Raw genomic sequence first — 16,267 nt, 5'->3', positions numbered from 1 at the left:
AAGAGATTTACAACTACCCATTAAATTTACAAGTGTGTATTTCAAGAGTAGGTGATGATAAGACTTTTATGGTTGCCTTACCTTTCAGTTCTGAGCTTAAGGCACAAGATGTCTAGGTCAGGAATCAGTAGGAGGAAAGTTGAGAGCTATATTATCCAGGTGATCTGTCTGAGGTTCACTCCTCTTCCCAAGCTTGAAGTTGGTATACATAATTAAAAATGGGCATCCAAGCCCTGTGAATTTTTTCTGGATGTGAGCACAGAGCTTTTCCAGGGGCCCACGTGCTCTTCAAAGGGAGGGTGATGAAAGACCAGCTGCTTCAAGCAGATGTGAGGCCTTTCTGAGAGGCTGCCATCTGAGGAGGGCATCACAGCCCTGGTACTCTTGTGTTGCACAGCATGCTGTTTGCTGAAATTCAGAAAGAAAAACCCAGCAATGGTAAAATTAGAGAAGGTGATGTCTGAGGAGAAACTGCAGGACGTAAATGCGCACAGTTCAGAGCTTGGATTGTGGACATCAGCAACTGCAATGTTTAGCAATCAGGATGATCCAAGTGCTCGCTTCTCAGTGTTGGACCAATGGGCAACTGGGTAGAATGATTTCAGAAGAAAACAAGAAATGAATTATTATTTTGTATAACACCAAAGATCACCTTCTGATTCCCCTCATGTCATGCCTTTGGCATGTGAAGAAATGTTCTCCTTCAGAAGAGAGAGAGAGCAGACATGCAAATGACTTCACCTTGCTTGAAATCAGGACCCTGAACATTAGGTTACATTTTTAGTGATCTGGTCTTTCTAGTACATGAAGAGACCCTACAAGAGAGCTGGAGAGCATGCAGTGACAGGACAAGAGGGAATGGATTCAAATTGAGAGTAGGCTTAGATTAGATGTTAGGAGGAAATTCTTTACAATGAGGGTGATGAGACACTGGAACAGGTTGCCCAGAGAAGTTGTGGATGATCCATCCTTGGAAGTGTTTAAGGCCAGGTTAAGTGGGGCTCTGAACAGCCTGATCTAGTGGAAGGTGTCCCTGCCATGGCAGTGGGGTTAGGCCTAGACAAACTTTAAGGTCCCTTCCAACCCAAACCATTCTGTGAATCTATGATAATATTTTTTAAAAATACCACACAGAGGGAAAAAAATAACCCAAACAAAAAATCACCTGAATTATCTTTTTTTGATCCAGTTGGTGTTCATATGCTTAGCACAAGACAAATGCTTAATTGTCTTTAGACTAGAATGCTTGCATTCAATATTTTAATGCATTTGAGTCTCTCATCCCCTTTTCCCCTTGCACTCCCTCCTGTTTGGTAAAATATCTTCTTAAAGCAGTGAGGAATGGGGGCCTGAAATGTGCAAGATGACATCACATACGTAGATACACACTCTGCCACTAAATTGGTCCTTATATTAAATTAATCATATTTCTGCTAAACTTTAGACATCTGCACTGAAGTTTTACATGCAGCCATTTATTTTATACTGATTTTTTCAACAGAAATTTGAGCAAAAGCAGGTCAGCTGCATCTTTAGACATGATTAAGGAAAATCCAATGCCTTGCCTTCTCTTGAACATAAAACACCTGTGACCAAACTATCTTGTTTAGAAGCTCTGGCCTTGTGTTGGATAGCAGAGACTTGAAATTTCCTGGGATAAGGACAAGTGGACATGTGTCATACTGTATGTGTTTCTGCAAATCTGTATGCAGTCATTTTTGTTAATGTGGCATCTTTGCAGAGCTGAGTTAGCATCCCAGGGGTGCTTCCACTGGCTGTTCTTGAAAGCTGTGGGCTGCTGCAATCTAAAGAGGAGAAGGCATTCCACAGTAATTTTCCTTTATCAATGCCTCTCAGATGAGTGTGTATATTTAGCAGTAGGAGCAAGCAGGTTGAATAACCTGGTGGTGACGTGCAGTCTACACTAACTATGGAAGCAGACACAGAATCACAGAAAAGCTTGGGTTGGGAGGGAATTAACGATGATCTAGTTCCCCTGCTCTGGTTTTGGACTTACCTCCATCTGGTGGAGCACCTGGAGCTGAGTACAGTGGGAGTGCAAGCCCAGGTATATTGCTCCTGGGCTCTGAGAACTGCCACAGCCAGCACCAGGATGATAAGGAGGAGGTGTGGGACATCAGCACTTCACCCACATCCTGTGTTTGGCAAGAATAACAAAGCATTAATGAAAAGGAAAGGGGGGAATCTAATTTGACCCTCACCCCCTCACCTGAATAACTTTAGGTGGAGCTTTTGAGTGCCTTTATATAAAGTGCAAAAATGGTTTACTTTGAATATGTTGTGCACCTTGTATCTTAAAAACATGTATTTTTTTAATATAAAATTGCTCTGCTTTGCCACAGCCTGTGTTCTGCTGCTCTAAACTGAGGCTATAAAGAAGTTAAAAACATTATGGCTGTGATTTAGTGATACTCTACAGCAATTCACAGTCTGTCAGGCTTTTCAGCTTTCTTTGAAATGCAGCCTTTCTGTAAAATTGGAGGCTATAGCTAGTGAAGCATGTTAAAAGAAAAAGCAAAAAAAAAAAAACCCACAACAAAGAAACAGCGAAGGATGGAAAATACCGTGGAGGCTTTTCTGTCTGAAAGGGTTATAGCTTCAAATGCGATAAAATTGCAGCATGAGAAATGGACTAATGCTGACGTCTCTGATTCTGTAGATTAACTGTGGAATCATTTAGGTCAGAAAGGGTTCTGAAGTCCAACAGTTAACTCAGCACTGCCAAATGCACCACTAATCCATTTCCATAAGTGCCACATACATCTGAAAGATGTACAGATTTTTTAGATACGCCCAGGGATAGTGATTCTACTGCTTTCCTGCAGCCTGTTTCAGGGCTTGACGACATTTTTGGTGAAGGATATTCTCCCTAATATCCAATTTAAACCGTTTCTGGGGCAACCTGAGGCCATTTCCTCTTGTCCTATCACCTGTTACCTGGGAGAAAAGACCAGCCCACACCAGGCTACACCATCCTGTTAGGGAGTTGTAGAGAGTGATGAGTTCCCCCTGAGCCTCCTTTTCTCCAGGCTGAACACCCCCAGCTCCCTCAGCTGCTCCTCACAGCACTTGTGCTCCAGACCCTTCCCCAGCTCCGTTGCCCTTCCCTGGACACGCTCCAGCCCCTCAATGCCTTTCTTGTAGTGGGGGACTCAATGCTTTGCCTTGCTGAACCTCATACAATTGGCCTTGGTCCATGGATCCAGCCAGCCCAGATTCCCCTGCAGAGTCTTCCTGCCCTCCAGCAGATCAACATTCCCATCCAACTTGGTATCAGCTGCAAACTGACTGAGAGTGCACTTGATCCAGATCATCAATAAAGATATTAAACAGAACTGGTCCCAGACTGATTCCTGGGATGTGCCACTAGTGACCAGCCCGCTGCTGGATGTAACTCCATTCCCTACCACCCTCAGACAATTTTTTACCCAGTGAACTCTGCACCCACCCAAACCACAAGCAGCCAGCTCCAGCAGAATGCTGAAGTGTCAAAGGCCTTAGTAAAGTTCAGGTACAAAACACCCACGTCCTTTCCCTCATCCTAGGCAGGTCACCTTGCCATAGAGGGAGATCAATTTAGACAAGCAGGACCTACCTCAAAAGATAAGCAGTGAAAATCCTTATGTTCAGAAAATTTAAGAGTATTACAGAATAAACAAAATGTTTCAGTGTATCAAGCATGACAGGCAAGGAACCTGTGCAGCTTAATATCAGTGCAGCCTGTGTTCCACAGAGGAATAAGGGTGCAAACTTAGCTTGCCCTCCAAATTCATACCAGGTGTTCCAATAATTTTACACACTATTAAACATTAAAGGGCTTATTCCCATATATAAACAAATATTTCTATGAGTATGGCAGTTGCATACTGCATGACTTAGATTTTGTATTATAAAATCTTAATGTAAAGCTGTTGTTTGATGCAGAGTTTTCTGGTGGGTTTTTTATAAGTTTTGTTTAGGGTTTTTTGAGGGTAGTTATTTCATGTGTGTTGAGTTTGGGTTTTTTTTTGATGATGCATCAGAAAATGTAAAAAGGAAACACAAAAATCTGCATTATAGTGAAAAGAGAACCATTATGATGATTCTTAACATGAGACAAAAGCCAAATCTGCCTGGAGGCAGATCTTTGAAATTATATTACTTCAGGCTTTTGGCTTCTTTATGCTAGCTTTAGTGGCACAGAAGCTAAACAATTATTTTTAGCTTTTTGCTGAGTTTTCTTTCCCCCCTCAGCCTTTTTCAAGTTCACATCTCTGATCCCAGGGAATTGTTTGAAAAGCTGTCATTGGAATGAAGAGAAAGATTCAGTAATGTGAAGATTCAGTAATGCTTGTTATAGGCATTCAATGCTGCTGTGTATAGTTATAATGTGATTTCAATGTGAAAAATCACTGTTCACGGTTTTAAAAAAATCCCAAATATCATCATCTCAGGAAGGCACTAAATGAGACTATGCCCTTCACAATGCCTTGTTTAATGTAATATTGATCTCTAGGAAATTTTCCTGTTGCAACTGAAGTGTTAGACTGTCATACATTAATGGTTGTAACACTAGTCACGTGTATTAGCTGTGTGTGTACACAGCAGCACTGTTTCATGGCTATACCTGATTGAGGTGAAATATGTTGCTCTCCCTACCCCTAGGTTGGGAGTGTCTCTCCAGGCATGCCTGCTGCAGATTGTGGGCTACAGAAACCTCATTGCAGAGGTGGAGAAGCTGCGCCGGGAGCCGTACGATTCGGAGAATCCGCAACACGAGGAAATGCTGCTGAAGGTAGGCACTGGAGAGGTGCTTGGAGGGCATCCTTTATTCATGTCAGCTCCCAAGCCTGCTTCATAAACTTCTTTGAAACATCAAGAGCTGTTCTCACCTTCCTCCATCGTGTACCTGTTTTAAGATAAGAGTACACAGCACTATAATGTGGTCTGGGTGTAACACCTGCCAAGCAAACAGCACACTCCCTGGCTGATAAATGCATTTCCCTTGACTGGACTATATCTAGGCACTGGATAACACAGGTCTTAGAGCACAGAGCTGTTACCTGCAGTGAGCTCTGGAAAAGTAGTTTTACATCCTACTTCAGTACACCTTTCTCCAGCACAAGAAGGTATTTTTCTCTATTAACCGAATTACAAATTTATTTCTTCAATTTAATGTATTTTTGCAGGGCAATGTCTGTGTATACCAATGGAAAACATCTATTTTTTATTGTGTGGAAGGGAAGAGTGGGAGTTGATGACTTACACATTTATAGTTACCAAATGTATTTTCAAGCGAAAACAAAATGAAACTATTCTTTTGATAATACATGCAGAGTCAGGAAAACCATAACAATTGGGTTTTACTTCCTTCATGCTTTCAGGAAAGCCTTGCACTGGAGCAGATAATAAAAGCAATCTTGAAGCCATAAGCAGAGAAAGAGCTAGAAAGTTCTTATATTGGAAAGAAATTGAGGAAAGAATAAAGGTCTGGAAAACAGTCTAAAAGCAAGCCCTGGTCCTGATCCTGGTTTAACCATAGCTATTGCAAGATGCTTCAGAGAAGTGCCAAGAAACATAGAATAAGTGATAGGGAGCTTATTGGCTATAAGCAAAATGCCTTCCTAGAGAATTTTCAGAGTTCTTATAAAAACATACTATCTGTTTGGTTGGGGGGGTTTTCTTTTTCAATTTAAGACAAAAAATACTGAAGACTTTAGCAGTACCAGACCATGATGAAGATGTCTTCCATGCTGTAGCTGGCAGTGCAAGGCTTTGCACAAGTTACAGTGAGAGCTTCTGGAAATTTTACCGTAGTTACTTGGTCTTCCAAAAATCCCAGTAGACATATTATACAAGCACTGTCAGATGCAAGTAACTATTTCTGAAAATGCCTCAGATGGTCAGGATTCCTGTTGGAGTCTGGAAAGCTGCCTTTAAGGTTTGCCCACTGATGGGAGGTGGGAGTCTCACCAAGGAGTGGTCCAAATCCAGAGCTGCCCTGAAGGAGTGTTCTAACCACCAGGTAGACTTGGGCAGATGGATTTCTCCTGTTCACGTCCTGCCCCTGTACATCCAAATGCACAAATTCGTGGGAGTAGAGTGAATTTTAACTAAAGGAACACACAGACTTACCCATTGAGGAAGCCTGTGTCTTGCAGGCGAGATCCAGGTGGCAGCCTACAGTGTTGGTTACTGAAAATACCAAGCACCTCACTGCAGATTAAAGAGGGCCTTTGGCTCCAGGAAAGCATCCCTAAATACCCTAAATACAAGAATCTGCATTGCCCAGAAAGCAAACAGGGTCTGCGGGTGGGGTCATAGGTGAGAAGGACCAAGGAGCTGGCTTTAGTCTCTCCCCACCATCCAGCCTGAGAATCATGTCAGCAATGATGTGTAGTCATGTACGTGCTTTAAAAACATAATTACACAAGCATAAAAGCAGAATGGAAACTGAGCATTTGTCTGAGGAGAGATTAAACAGTGCACTTTAGGCAACATTATGCAAAGTCAAAATGCTGAAAAAAGTATCAGTTTCACCTAAGTATTAGCACTTGTTTACAGCAGATGTTCTACTTTTGCAAATGTCAAATGGAAATATGTCCGAGGGTTTAATTCATTTCATAATCCTCGCTGTGTAAGAATAGTCTGGTTGGTTTTCATTCCTTCTAGATACTCTGCTAAGTGATCTCTGCAATGGGTAATTCAGGTTCCTAATGGCTATCATTTATTCATGTTTACCAGGAGAGCACTTAATGAATGAGGAAAGATTAACTTAATGTGATTGTACTAATGATTAATACTGTATTTACTGTTGATGGATGAACACATTGGTTTAAACAATGATGCTTTATGGAGTCATTACAAAGTGAAATCATTAAGATTTTAACCTTCCCAGGGCACTTAATTTTAAATGCAGTTGCTAAAATTAAAACAATTTCTGTTTTTATTTGGGAAATGTGCACCCAGCTCTTTCCCTTGGGTAGGCTTTGTCTGAGTGATTTTCTTGAGGATGTTCTCACCAACTCATGACTGGTGATTAATACACTTTCTTAATTCTAAATGCTGATTTCTTAACATACTTCAAAAAGGCTGAGTTTGTGATATGGCACATGAGGTGTGCATAAAGGTATGCATTTCTCATATGTCAATTGAGGCTGCTTTTAGGTGCATAGCAATGTGATATTTAGGCACTAAAGTTGCTGGACCAGTGCAGTTAAATGGATTTATTCCAGCTGATGATCTGGCTTGTTAAATCACTTCAGACATTTCTTTATGTGAGATCAATGAATGATTCTTCCCTTAGTTAAATATGATGGTGCACATGCTATCCTTGTATGGATTTTTTTTTAATGTTCTCCAATTTGCTGTTCAACACTGTGGTAGCCAAGTCTCTTGATTTATAACCTTTCCAGAGACTTGCAGAAGATGCCAGAGAAAAGATTGCTGCAGAGCCTCAGGGACTCAAAGCTGCTCTGCTGCTCTGTCAGTGATTTACAACCAAATTCCAGCCCATTCCTGTCTCTCTGCTTATGGAGGCAGACACCACCTTGATGCACAAAGCATGAGCAAAGCAGATCTTTGTGTGAGATGTTAGAGCAGCAGTGATAAGGGCAGAAGGGCCTTTCAGGGCTGAAATGTCTGCAGTACTTCAGAGCAGTTTGGGATTTCCCCCCCAAACATACATCCAGAGGAACTTCATTTGATTTTGTGTTTGGGTTGCTGGGATAGCAGTGCAGTGATGTTACTGCAGTTGTCTGTTCAGTGATCAGAATTTAGCTTGGTTTACAAAGAGAAAAAAAATCTTTACTGTGTGGAAACTTAATTATATTTTACCTGTAATCTTCCTAGTTGTGGAAATGCTTGAAGCCGAATTCACCTCTGAAAGCTCGGATTTCGAAGCAGTGGTGTGAAATTGGTTTCCAAGGTGACGATCCTAAAACAGACTTTAGAGGAATGGGTCTCCTGGGCTTATATAACTTGGTGTAAGTATGTCCCTCTGCAGATGGGTTTACGTGTGTCTGAAGTCATGAAAAGCAGCATTACTTGCAGATTTTAGCAAATCTGTTGGAATAATTTACAAAAGTGACAGGGACATCATATTAAGCAAATGAAAGAATTTATTTGCTAGCCTAATTTTTGGAGTGTTTCTCAAAGGGGTCTCCTTTCTTTTAGTATTCCTAATTCAACCAATTCAACCTTGTAATACCACTTGCTAAGCCTTTTTTTAGCTGCTGTTTCTCTGTGACACAGTGAGTTAGCACTCTCTTCCTACCAGAAAGAAAGTGTAAAGTATATTTTCACCAGTATCTAGAGCTCCTTAAACAAAATGCCCTGGAAGTATGTACGTGGGAGGGTTATGTTGCTGCTCAGCTGCTGTCCGTGGGAATTTCATGCTGAATTCTTAAGCAAAACACTTGATATGCAGTCACTGATGGCAGATTTAAGTAGTTTGACTACTACTTTAATTTCTGTCAATACTCAAAATTAAGCAGTGAGTTTACATCACTTTTTTCTTCCAACTCATGCACACCAGGTGTTAATGCCATAGCTGTGCTTTGTAATTTGGGAATTGACTAATGCCTGCTATTTTCTCCAGCCCTTGTATTTGCTGCATGCAGTTACATAACTTGGAAACATTTGGTAAAATAACTTCTCCTTGCAAGGCGAAGAATAAGTATTTTCTGCTGTTACAGATTGCAGGACATAAATCATCCTCTGTCCGTATGTTGTTCCCTAGTAAATCTCAGTTGTGGATCTGGACTCTTGACTCTGGCTTTGAACTTACATTTGAAATTAATCCCTACCATGTATTTAATTTCTTAGTCTTCTGTGATGACTCTTATCTTGCTTAATGAATCTGCCAGATCAAGAAGCCTGAACTGCTTTCTCTTGAGCTCAGCACCCGACATGCTCCAGTCATAAACTGATTTTCTGTAGGGTGGGTAGAGAGGAGACTCTGGCAATGCACATTCACTAAATTCATATAGGAGTGCACTTGGAGGCTGCTTTAATCTTTCAGTTTGAGTGTTTGAGTGGCAGTTTAATGAGTTTAACACATCAGATGCTACTCATACTGTGTAACACATGCACCTGCTTTTAGAAAGGTGTGTATTGACAGCTTAGTATGACTTCAGATGCTTTTTTTGGTTTTGTTTATTTTTAAACAATTCACCCTAAACATATATGTCTGCAGGTATTTTGCTGAATGGGACACTGAGATAGCTCAGCAAGTTCTCACTGATTCTCTTCACCCTAAATACAGGTAATGCTTGAGACCAGAAACAATGACTTGAGAGAGCACTCTGCTGGCTCTCTTTGAGGAAGGGGGCTGGAGTTTTTTCTTCTTGTTGGGCATATCCTTGGATATTTCCACATGCTGTCTGTTGTAAAGTACTGATCCTGAAAGCTGATCAGGTGCAAGAGGCAAACTTGTATTCTGAATCTTGGAAATAGTTCAATTTAGTGTTAAATGTTTTCACTTCTGATTTCAAGTGATTTTTGTGTTTTTATTTACCTTTATTTTTATTTGTTTGTGTTTTTTCATAATAAAGGGAAGTCACTAACAAGGAACTAAGGTATTTTTTTTCCTTTTTTATAAGTTTTCTGAGACACTACATGTAAATAAAGATCAAACTACAATTTGGTGTGTTATAAACTTAAAGTCTTTTGCAACACTGGGAGATCCATATTCTTTCCTTTAGACCCAAACTGGGAGGTGGAACACTGGGTCCATATGAACATGCTTATATATCAAAAATGAAATCCACCTTGCTTGATATCATTAAAGTGACTGACTTGATAATCATAAGTAGTCTGGGCCAAATATTTGTTAGCAGAGCTGAAAAACCCCTTTATTTATAGTCACATATTCTGTATGCCTTGACTAATGGTGGTTCCAATGTGGCTACTCCATTGTCTCGGCTGTTGAGACATCAGGTACCTTCAAGTGTCACAAACTGTGGTGTAGGTAATTTGTCAGTAAGAGACTCCATAGTTATTGGGGAATGGAGGCCTCTTAGCCAGTTATATAGAAATCAGTTGCCTTAAAAGACATTTTTCTTCTGCCAGTAGTGTTAGATATCTATAAAGCTGGTTCACACCTAAATCTTGAAGCTTTTGATCTCCTCAGGGTTCTTGGGTTTTTTTGTTGAGTTCCTAATGGTAATTCTGTGACAAAAATCCCTTGGAACATATTACTGTGCTTCATTTGCATGTTTGATTACCAAGGGCAGTCTTGGAGTGCAGTGTGAGCATGTGCAATTTCTGTGCCTTGACAGAGCATTCAGTAGAAGATAGATGCTGCAGGTGGTGCCCATGGTGATCTCCCTGGTGTGGTTGCTTAGCAGCTGTGTTGTTTTCTGATGGGATCAATGGATTTTCTAGCTCAGCTGAACTTTTTCACTTGCCCACATCCTATGTGTGCCACCTTTATTATTCAGTCTTTACCTGGGGTTTTCTAACTGGCATTATTCCACAGCCTGCAAAGATGGTTCCGATTTTAGAGGATGAGCAAATAATAGTGTATTCCTGGATGCAAAGCTGTTTAGGAGCTGACGTTTTTGTCCTCATGCATGCCAGCTAGTAACCCTCAGGTCACAATAGGTATGAATCTATTAGCATCTTAAGTAATTATTGACAACAATTTTTATATCCTGTATTTACATGAAGCTCAGGGAATTGTTTTTAGTGTAATATATACTTAATGAAGTTCAAGACTAGTCTAAGAACAATGCTTTCACACATAGCTGTCTATAATTTGGGACCTAAAGCTTGCAAACTCTGATCTGCCTTACTAGGGCAAAACTCCCACAGCCATGTCAAGGTTGTAGGCCCTTGGTTAGGGTCAGTTCTGTGCCTGCCTTTATCTGGTTTTATGTGCAGGCAATGATTTCTGCTAAACTTGCTCATCTCAGTAGACTCAAACCTGGTTAGTGGGATGTTGGGTGACTGGTTGAATCACACAGCTCTTTTAAATCGTTGAGCTGAAATTTAGTTTAAAATCAATCTGTTCCCTGACTAATTTTATTTTAAGGGAGGCGTCTTCTGTGTCCTTGAAAAGCACTGCATTATTGTGGCAAATAATAGGAAACTCTCTTCCTTATCTTTGGCTGTTGAGTGATTTCCAATTTGGCTGGTCATAAAAACTTACTGTCAGATGAGTATTTTCATGTTTGCTGCCTCAAGTGAATCATGCCTCAGCATCAGTGATGAGTATCACGAATATCTCTGAAAACACAAAAGAGCTAAAACCATCTTTGATTAGTTAAATATAACTTACAACTTCTGGTGCAGCTCAAGCTTAACTGAAGTGGTTCACCTTTGTGGTCAATTTAGAAAACAATGAAGTTTTGCTGAGAGCGTTGACATAGGTGCATTTTGTAATGGGGAGACCAGTTTGTTGGCAATGCTCTAAACCAGTTACCCATTTCAAGTCTGTTTATATCAATCCATTCAGCCAGAATGAGGCTTAAATGGGATTGGCCATGTAAGAGAAGATAAAATATCATGTTCAGTCAATGTTATAACATCAAAGAAGTTGAAAGAAAATATTTATCAGTTAGTAATGTTCAGCAATATCTGGATTTTAACTATTTTTTCTTCCTCAGCCAACTTAGCAAAGCTGAATGGGAGAAGAAAAAGTTTGATAAGGCAATTGGGTAAGTTTAAAGACCTTTTTTAATTTGCTACAAACACAGCAGGTTACAATGTTACTGTATATTTGAGGGAGAAAAGGAAAATTCTGTGAGCATATGTACATCTGCCACACCTTGATTTTGATCAAAGATTACGGAGAAACAATTCAAGTTACATTCAGAAAAAAATAACCCAAAAATTTTGTAGCAAGGAGAAGCTTTCTCTGTGTGCTATATATAGTGTGGTGATTAATATCTGTTTAATTCTTCTTAGCACATGACATGATCAAGTTTCATTTCTTGCTGTCAAAGCCAGAGAGAACTGCTTTTAGGAAAATATAATAGAGAAGAAATAGTAGTGGGGGTTTTTTCTTCTATAACAGTGGGTTTGGTATTACTGCATGGAACAGGATGTTCCTTCTGAATGTATCTCAAAATCTGTAATACAAGATTTTACTGCCCAGATTTAATTTTTCTGTGAAACTTACCATTAGGCAAGTTAACTTCATGCTGAAGTTAACTTCTGGACTTCTAGTTTGGTTTTTTCCCTCCTGAAATGCAAAAAAAAGGTTAAAAGAAAAGAAAATATTTCTGTTTGCTTGATAGAGGTAGTTGAAAAAATACCCAAGACAGTCTAGAGAAGACAGCTATCTTTAGCTGAGAAAAAAATTCAATCACTGAATGTCCAAACATGTTTGCTTTTATGACTAAATGTCCGTGCCAGTCTTTATGTGCTTTCTTGGGAAATAGTCACTGCTAGAAATGTCAAGTTCCTTATGCACCAGCCTTACAAGTTAACTCCCAGTTTCTGAGTTTTGTTGTGCTTAAATATACTTCACTTGTTAATATCTCCTAGCAGGACAGAGTTTACTTAATGAGTCTGATTTTCTTGTTTCTGTTTCCTGCATGCTTTGATTTAGGATTTTGCCTGTTTTCTGGCCTTGTCTCTAGCTCTCTTTTAGGGAGAAATTAGAGGTGACTCAGCTGGATCCTTTTCACAAGCTTTTTAGCCAAATGAATATCTTTATAGGACAGGTTACTGTGGGTAATGAGTTCCAGTGGGAACTCCAGCAGTTAAAAATAACAAATGATGGGTCACCCTGCAGCCATGGCCACCGTGTGGAGTCCTTGCCCCGTTTCAGAGGCGAGTGCAGGAGCACGGGACGTCTGTGCTCGTTCTTATTTTGTAGGAATTAATCAGTACTGTTCCACTGAAAAGGCTGGCACAGTGATGAAACTCCTGCTCTTACTGTGACCATGTGTTTCCCAAGGGAAATGCTGTACAAAGCACGCAGAATAAATGTTTTCCTTGATTTCCACCCGACACATGCCTTGGAAACTCACAAAGGAGAGAATTAATGCATCTCAGTAACAGGGTCATCAGTGTTCCTTAAAATGTGACAAAAGAAGGTGAATTCTCAACAAAAGTTGCTGCTTTTCCTTACAGCTACTCTTTTGCCATCGTGGGCATTAACATAACAGACCTTGCATACAACCTGCTCGTGAGTGGGGCTCTGAAGACCCATTTCTACAATGTTGCTCCAGAAGCACCCACACTCACTCACTTCCAGCAGACGTTCTGTAAGTGCTGGGTGGGAGTGTGGGGTAAGGGGTGGGAATGCATAATTGGTACTCTGCTGACATGGTAATGCCCATAGTTTAAAAAAAAAGAAATAAAGTCTTCTGACACAGCATAGAGACTGTGCCCTCCTGTCTAGGATGCTTGGATTCTGGTCTTCAGCTGTGATGGAGGCCACTATCAAGCCAAGGTGTAAAACAAATAAAGAAACACAAACAAAAAATGCACTAACCGCCTTACCAAGTGACCTGCCTTTTTTTTAAATAATAAGAAAAAAGCAAATGTGCTTTAAGGAATATCTGAATATTGTTTCCCCTTAAATCCAACTGTCATATGATACTTGCAATTGCATTCTAGTGTTACTCCCCACCCTTCAGCAGAATTGCAGCTCCACCACCAAAATCATGTTTTGACAGCTCTTTCCCCTGTATTTGAGCATCCCTGCTACAGCAGAGGCCTGCTGTTCATCTTTGCACAGTGGGAGTAACACTACTAATATTTTTCAATGTGTAGGCAAGGAACTGATAATGAGCACCTGCAGCATCTTTCCCTCTTTTTATACTCCCTGGTTTTATGTTTCAGTTTGTGAATCCATATATCAAAATGACTAGTGACTTACTGTGTTTATTGTGAGAAATTCTGACAGTGTGTGTAATATTCATCCAATTTTGGCTTTGTCCAGAATAGGTTTAGTCTTGTCCCTGCCCAGTGTCATGAGGTGTCAGATATCAGTGACAAGGATTTTCTGTGCAGATCATAATTATTAATTCCAAGCTAGTTTCTAATTTTATATGTCATCTTTACATGCAGTATTTATCTCTTCTTCCTTCATATTGTTTTGTAGGCTACTTAATGCATGAATTCCACAAATTCTGGATTGATGAGGATCCACTGGACATAATGGAATTCAATCGCGTCAGAGAGAAATTTTACAAGCGAATCTTGAGACAGCTCCAGAACCCAGAGATGGCTCTGTGTCCTCACTTTGCTGCATCAGAAAGTTTAATCAATATGTAGTTACTCAGTTGATTTCATTTGGAAGCACTGTCTCACTCTTGGTTTAGATCACTGTTAGACCATCACTAGCATACTGAATGACCATGGCAATCGTGTGCATGTTTTTGGCGCAGTGTTCATCTATTTTTGTCACATGATCCCCTTATGCTTCTCTTGCTGGGGATTTTTCATTTTAAATGGGTGCTCATATTGCCTCATTATGCAGTGTTACCTTCTGAATTGATGTCCAGATATCAGAGTTTTTCTATTTTTTTAGACTTTCCTCATAATTCAGCATTGACAATTGAATTGTATTTCTCTAGCAGTGTTTTTGTATATGTGGAATAAGTAGCTGGATCTTGTATTGTGAAAGCTTTTTAACTTCTTGGTATGTTTTAAGATAACTACTGGCATTTCAAGCAAAATATATGTTTGGACCTCATCTAGAAGATAATGTAATTTAATCTAATTCAGACAAACACATTTAAGTCCAGTTTTCTCCATGCAGCCATTATATGCTTAATGCAAAATTAATGAGGCTTATGAGATACAACTTTCAGTGAGAAGAATTTATGCAGAATTATGATCAAATGCATGAATACCAAATGGTCTGGTGATGCTAACACAGTGAGCTGTGAGCACATTCACAACTAACAGATACCGGCAGGGGCCAAAAATTGTAACATCAGGCTGTTGTCACCAACACCACCATGCTGAAGCATGGTCTAGATTCCTGCGCATTCCTTTGGATATGCAGAGGTTAGTGCTTTGTGTTACACGTTGGAAGGCAACATGATTTGCTCACGTGGTGCTTGGTGAATTCAGGGAAGCAAAATTATGTATCTTTTCTTTGAACTACTGAAAATGTTGCTTTTGTTGTTAATTCAGTTCCTAAGAGCTGGGAGAAATATTTGGTTAGAACGTTTAGAACAAAACTGCTTGTGTTTCCCAGACTACTTATGAAAAAAATTAAAGATGGCAAACCGCCTTTTTTCTAAAACCATAAATGAATAAAAGTGTTTGACACTAAGATTGTGTAGTATACTGAACAACATCTACCATGGCATTTCATACCCATGGTATTTTTTACCTTCTAAGCAATCAATTTTAGTATTATATGTTTGTGTAAATCACTTGCATATGGAGATTAAATTGAGTAGTGTCCAACTACTTGTGAATATATGAATAAATTATACATCATTCTAAACTGAAGCACTGTGGGTTTTATTTTTGAGATATGCAGTAATACAGAGGACAAGTGTTTTACTTAATGGATCAGGTAAAATGGGTTGTAACAGCTCTGTGGTATTCCTGAGGATGAAGTGTGATCACAACTTCTTCAGATAAGGTGCTTTATGTCATTTTAGTTACTGCTTGGGCCATCAATTTAGTTAAAGAAAAATTAAATAAATAAATGGAAGTACTTCAAGTTCCTAGGAAACTCCTTGGGTTTAAGTTGTCTCATTTCTTTGCTAAAATGTAAGCTGGGGGTCAGGACTTCTCTACACAGCTGGAAACTTGCACTCATGGAGTTAATCAGCAGAATTTTATGGGTGTTGCAATAATTAGTCTTTTCCAATGAATCTGGAAATATGGAACTGGAAATATTAACATTTGCAAATGTTGCATGAGAATACAAGGAATAAAAACTATGCATGTTCAACTTAATACCATTGATTTTGGAAAGTGGTTATTTATAGCCATTAGGTCTCAAGGACATTTTTGTGTGACTCTTGAAGCTTCTAAAATAGGTTTCTAGTAACAGTTTTCATTGTTTCAAATTTTAGGCTCTCTCTTTCTTTCCTTGCCCCACTCTGACTTAAATATCTTCTGCAATTTATTAAGTTACACTGGTTTATTTTTAATACTCTGCAGTGGAGTTCATGAAGTTGCGGGGGAGGGAGGGAAGGTTTCTGCTACCTTCTTACTGCTCTGATCCTCTCAGGTGTGCCTTGTCTCAAGGTGTCAACTTCAAATAAAACCAGAAAATGTCATCTGGCTCTATGTCAGATTGTATCAGTATAATCTAACTAGTTTGGGTGATTGTTTTTCCTGT

General features: G+C 39.6%; 1 protein-coding gene across 3 annotated transcripts in view; it reads left to right on the top strand.

The window, feature by feature from the left end:
• ELMOD1 (ELMO domain containing 1) overlaps positions 1–15,423 on the top strand; it is a 42,525-nt gene extending 27,102 nt beyond the window's left edge. For all 3 annotated transcript variants that reach the window (XM_030945476.1, XM_030945497.1, XM_030945487.1), the window contains exons 6-11: positions 4,666–4,795; positions 7,852–7,985; positions 9,197–9,265; positions 11,610–11,660; positions 13,084–13,217; positions 14,060–15,423. In XM_030945476.1, coding sequence (XP_030801336.1) covers positions 4,666–4,795; positions 7,852–7,985; positions 9,197–9,265; positions 11,610–11,660; positions 13,084–13,217; positions 14,060–14,232 — 691 coding nt within the window. In that variant the 3' untranslated portion in view covers positions 14,233–15,423. The remainder of the gene's footprint in view (positions 1–4,665; positions 4,796–7,851; positions 7,986–9,196; positions 9,266–11,609; positions 11,661–13,083; positions 13,218–14,059) is intronic.
• Positions 15,424–16,267: the final 844 nt, after the last annotated feature.

This window comes from Camarhynchus parvulus, chromosome 1 (assembly GCF_901933205.1).
Source record: "Camarhynchus parvulus chromosome 1, STF_HiC, whole genome shotgun sequence".
Lineage (NCBI taxonomy): Eukaryota > Metazoa > Chordata > Aves > Passeriformes > Thraupidae > Camarhynchus > Camarhynchus parvulus.
This window is presented reverse-complemented; position numbering and strand designations above follow the sequence as displayed.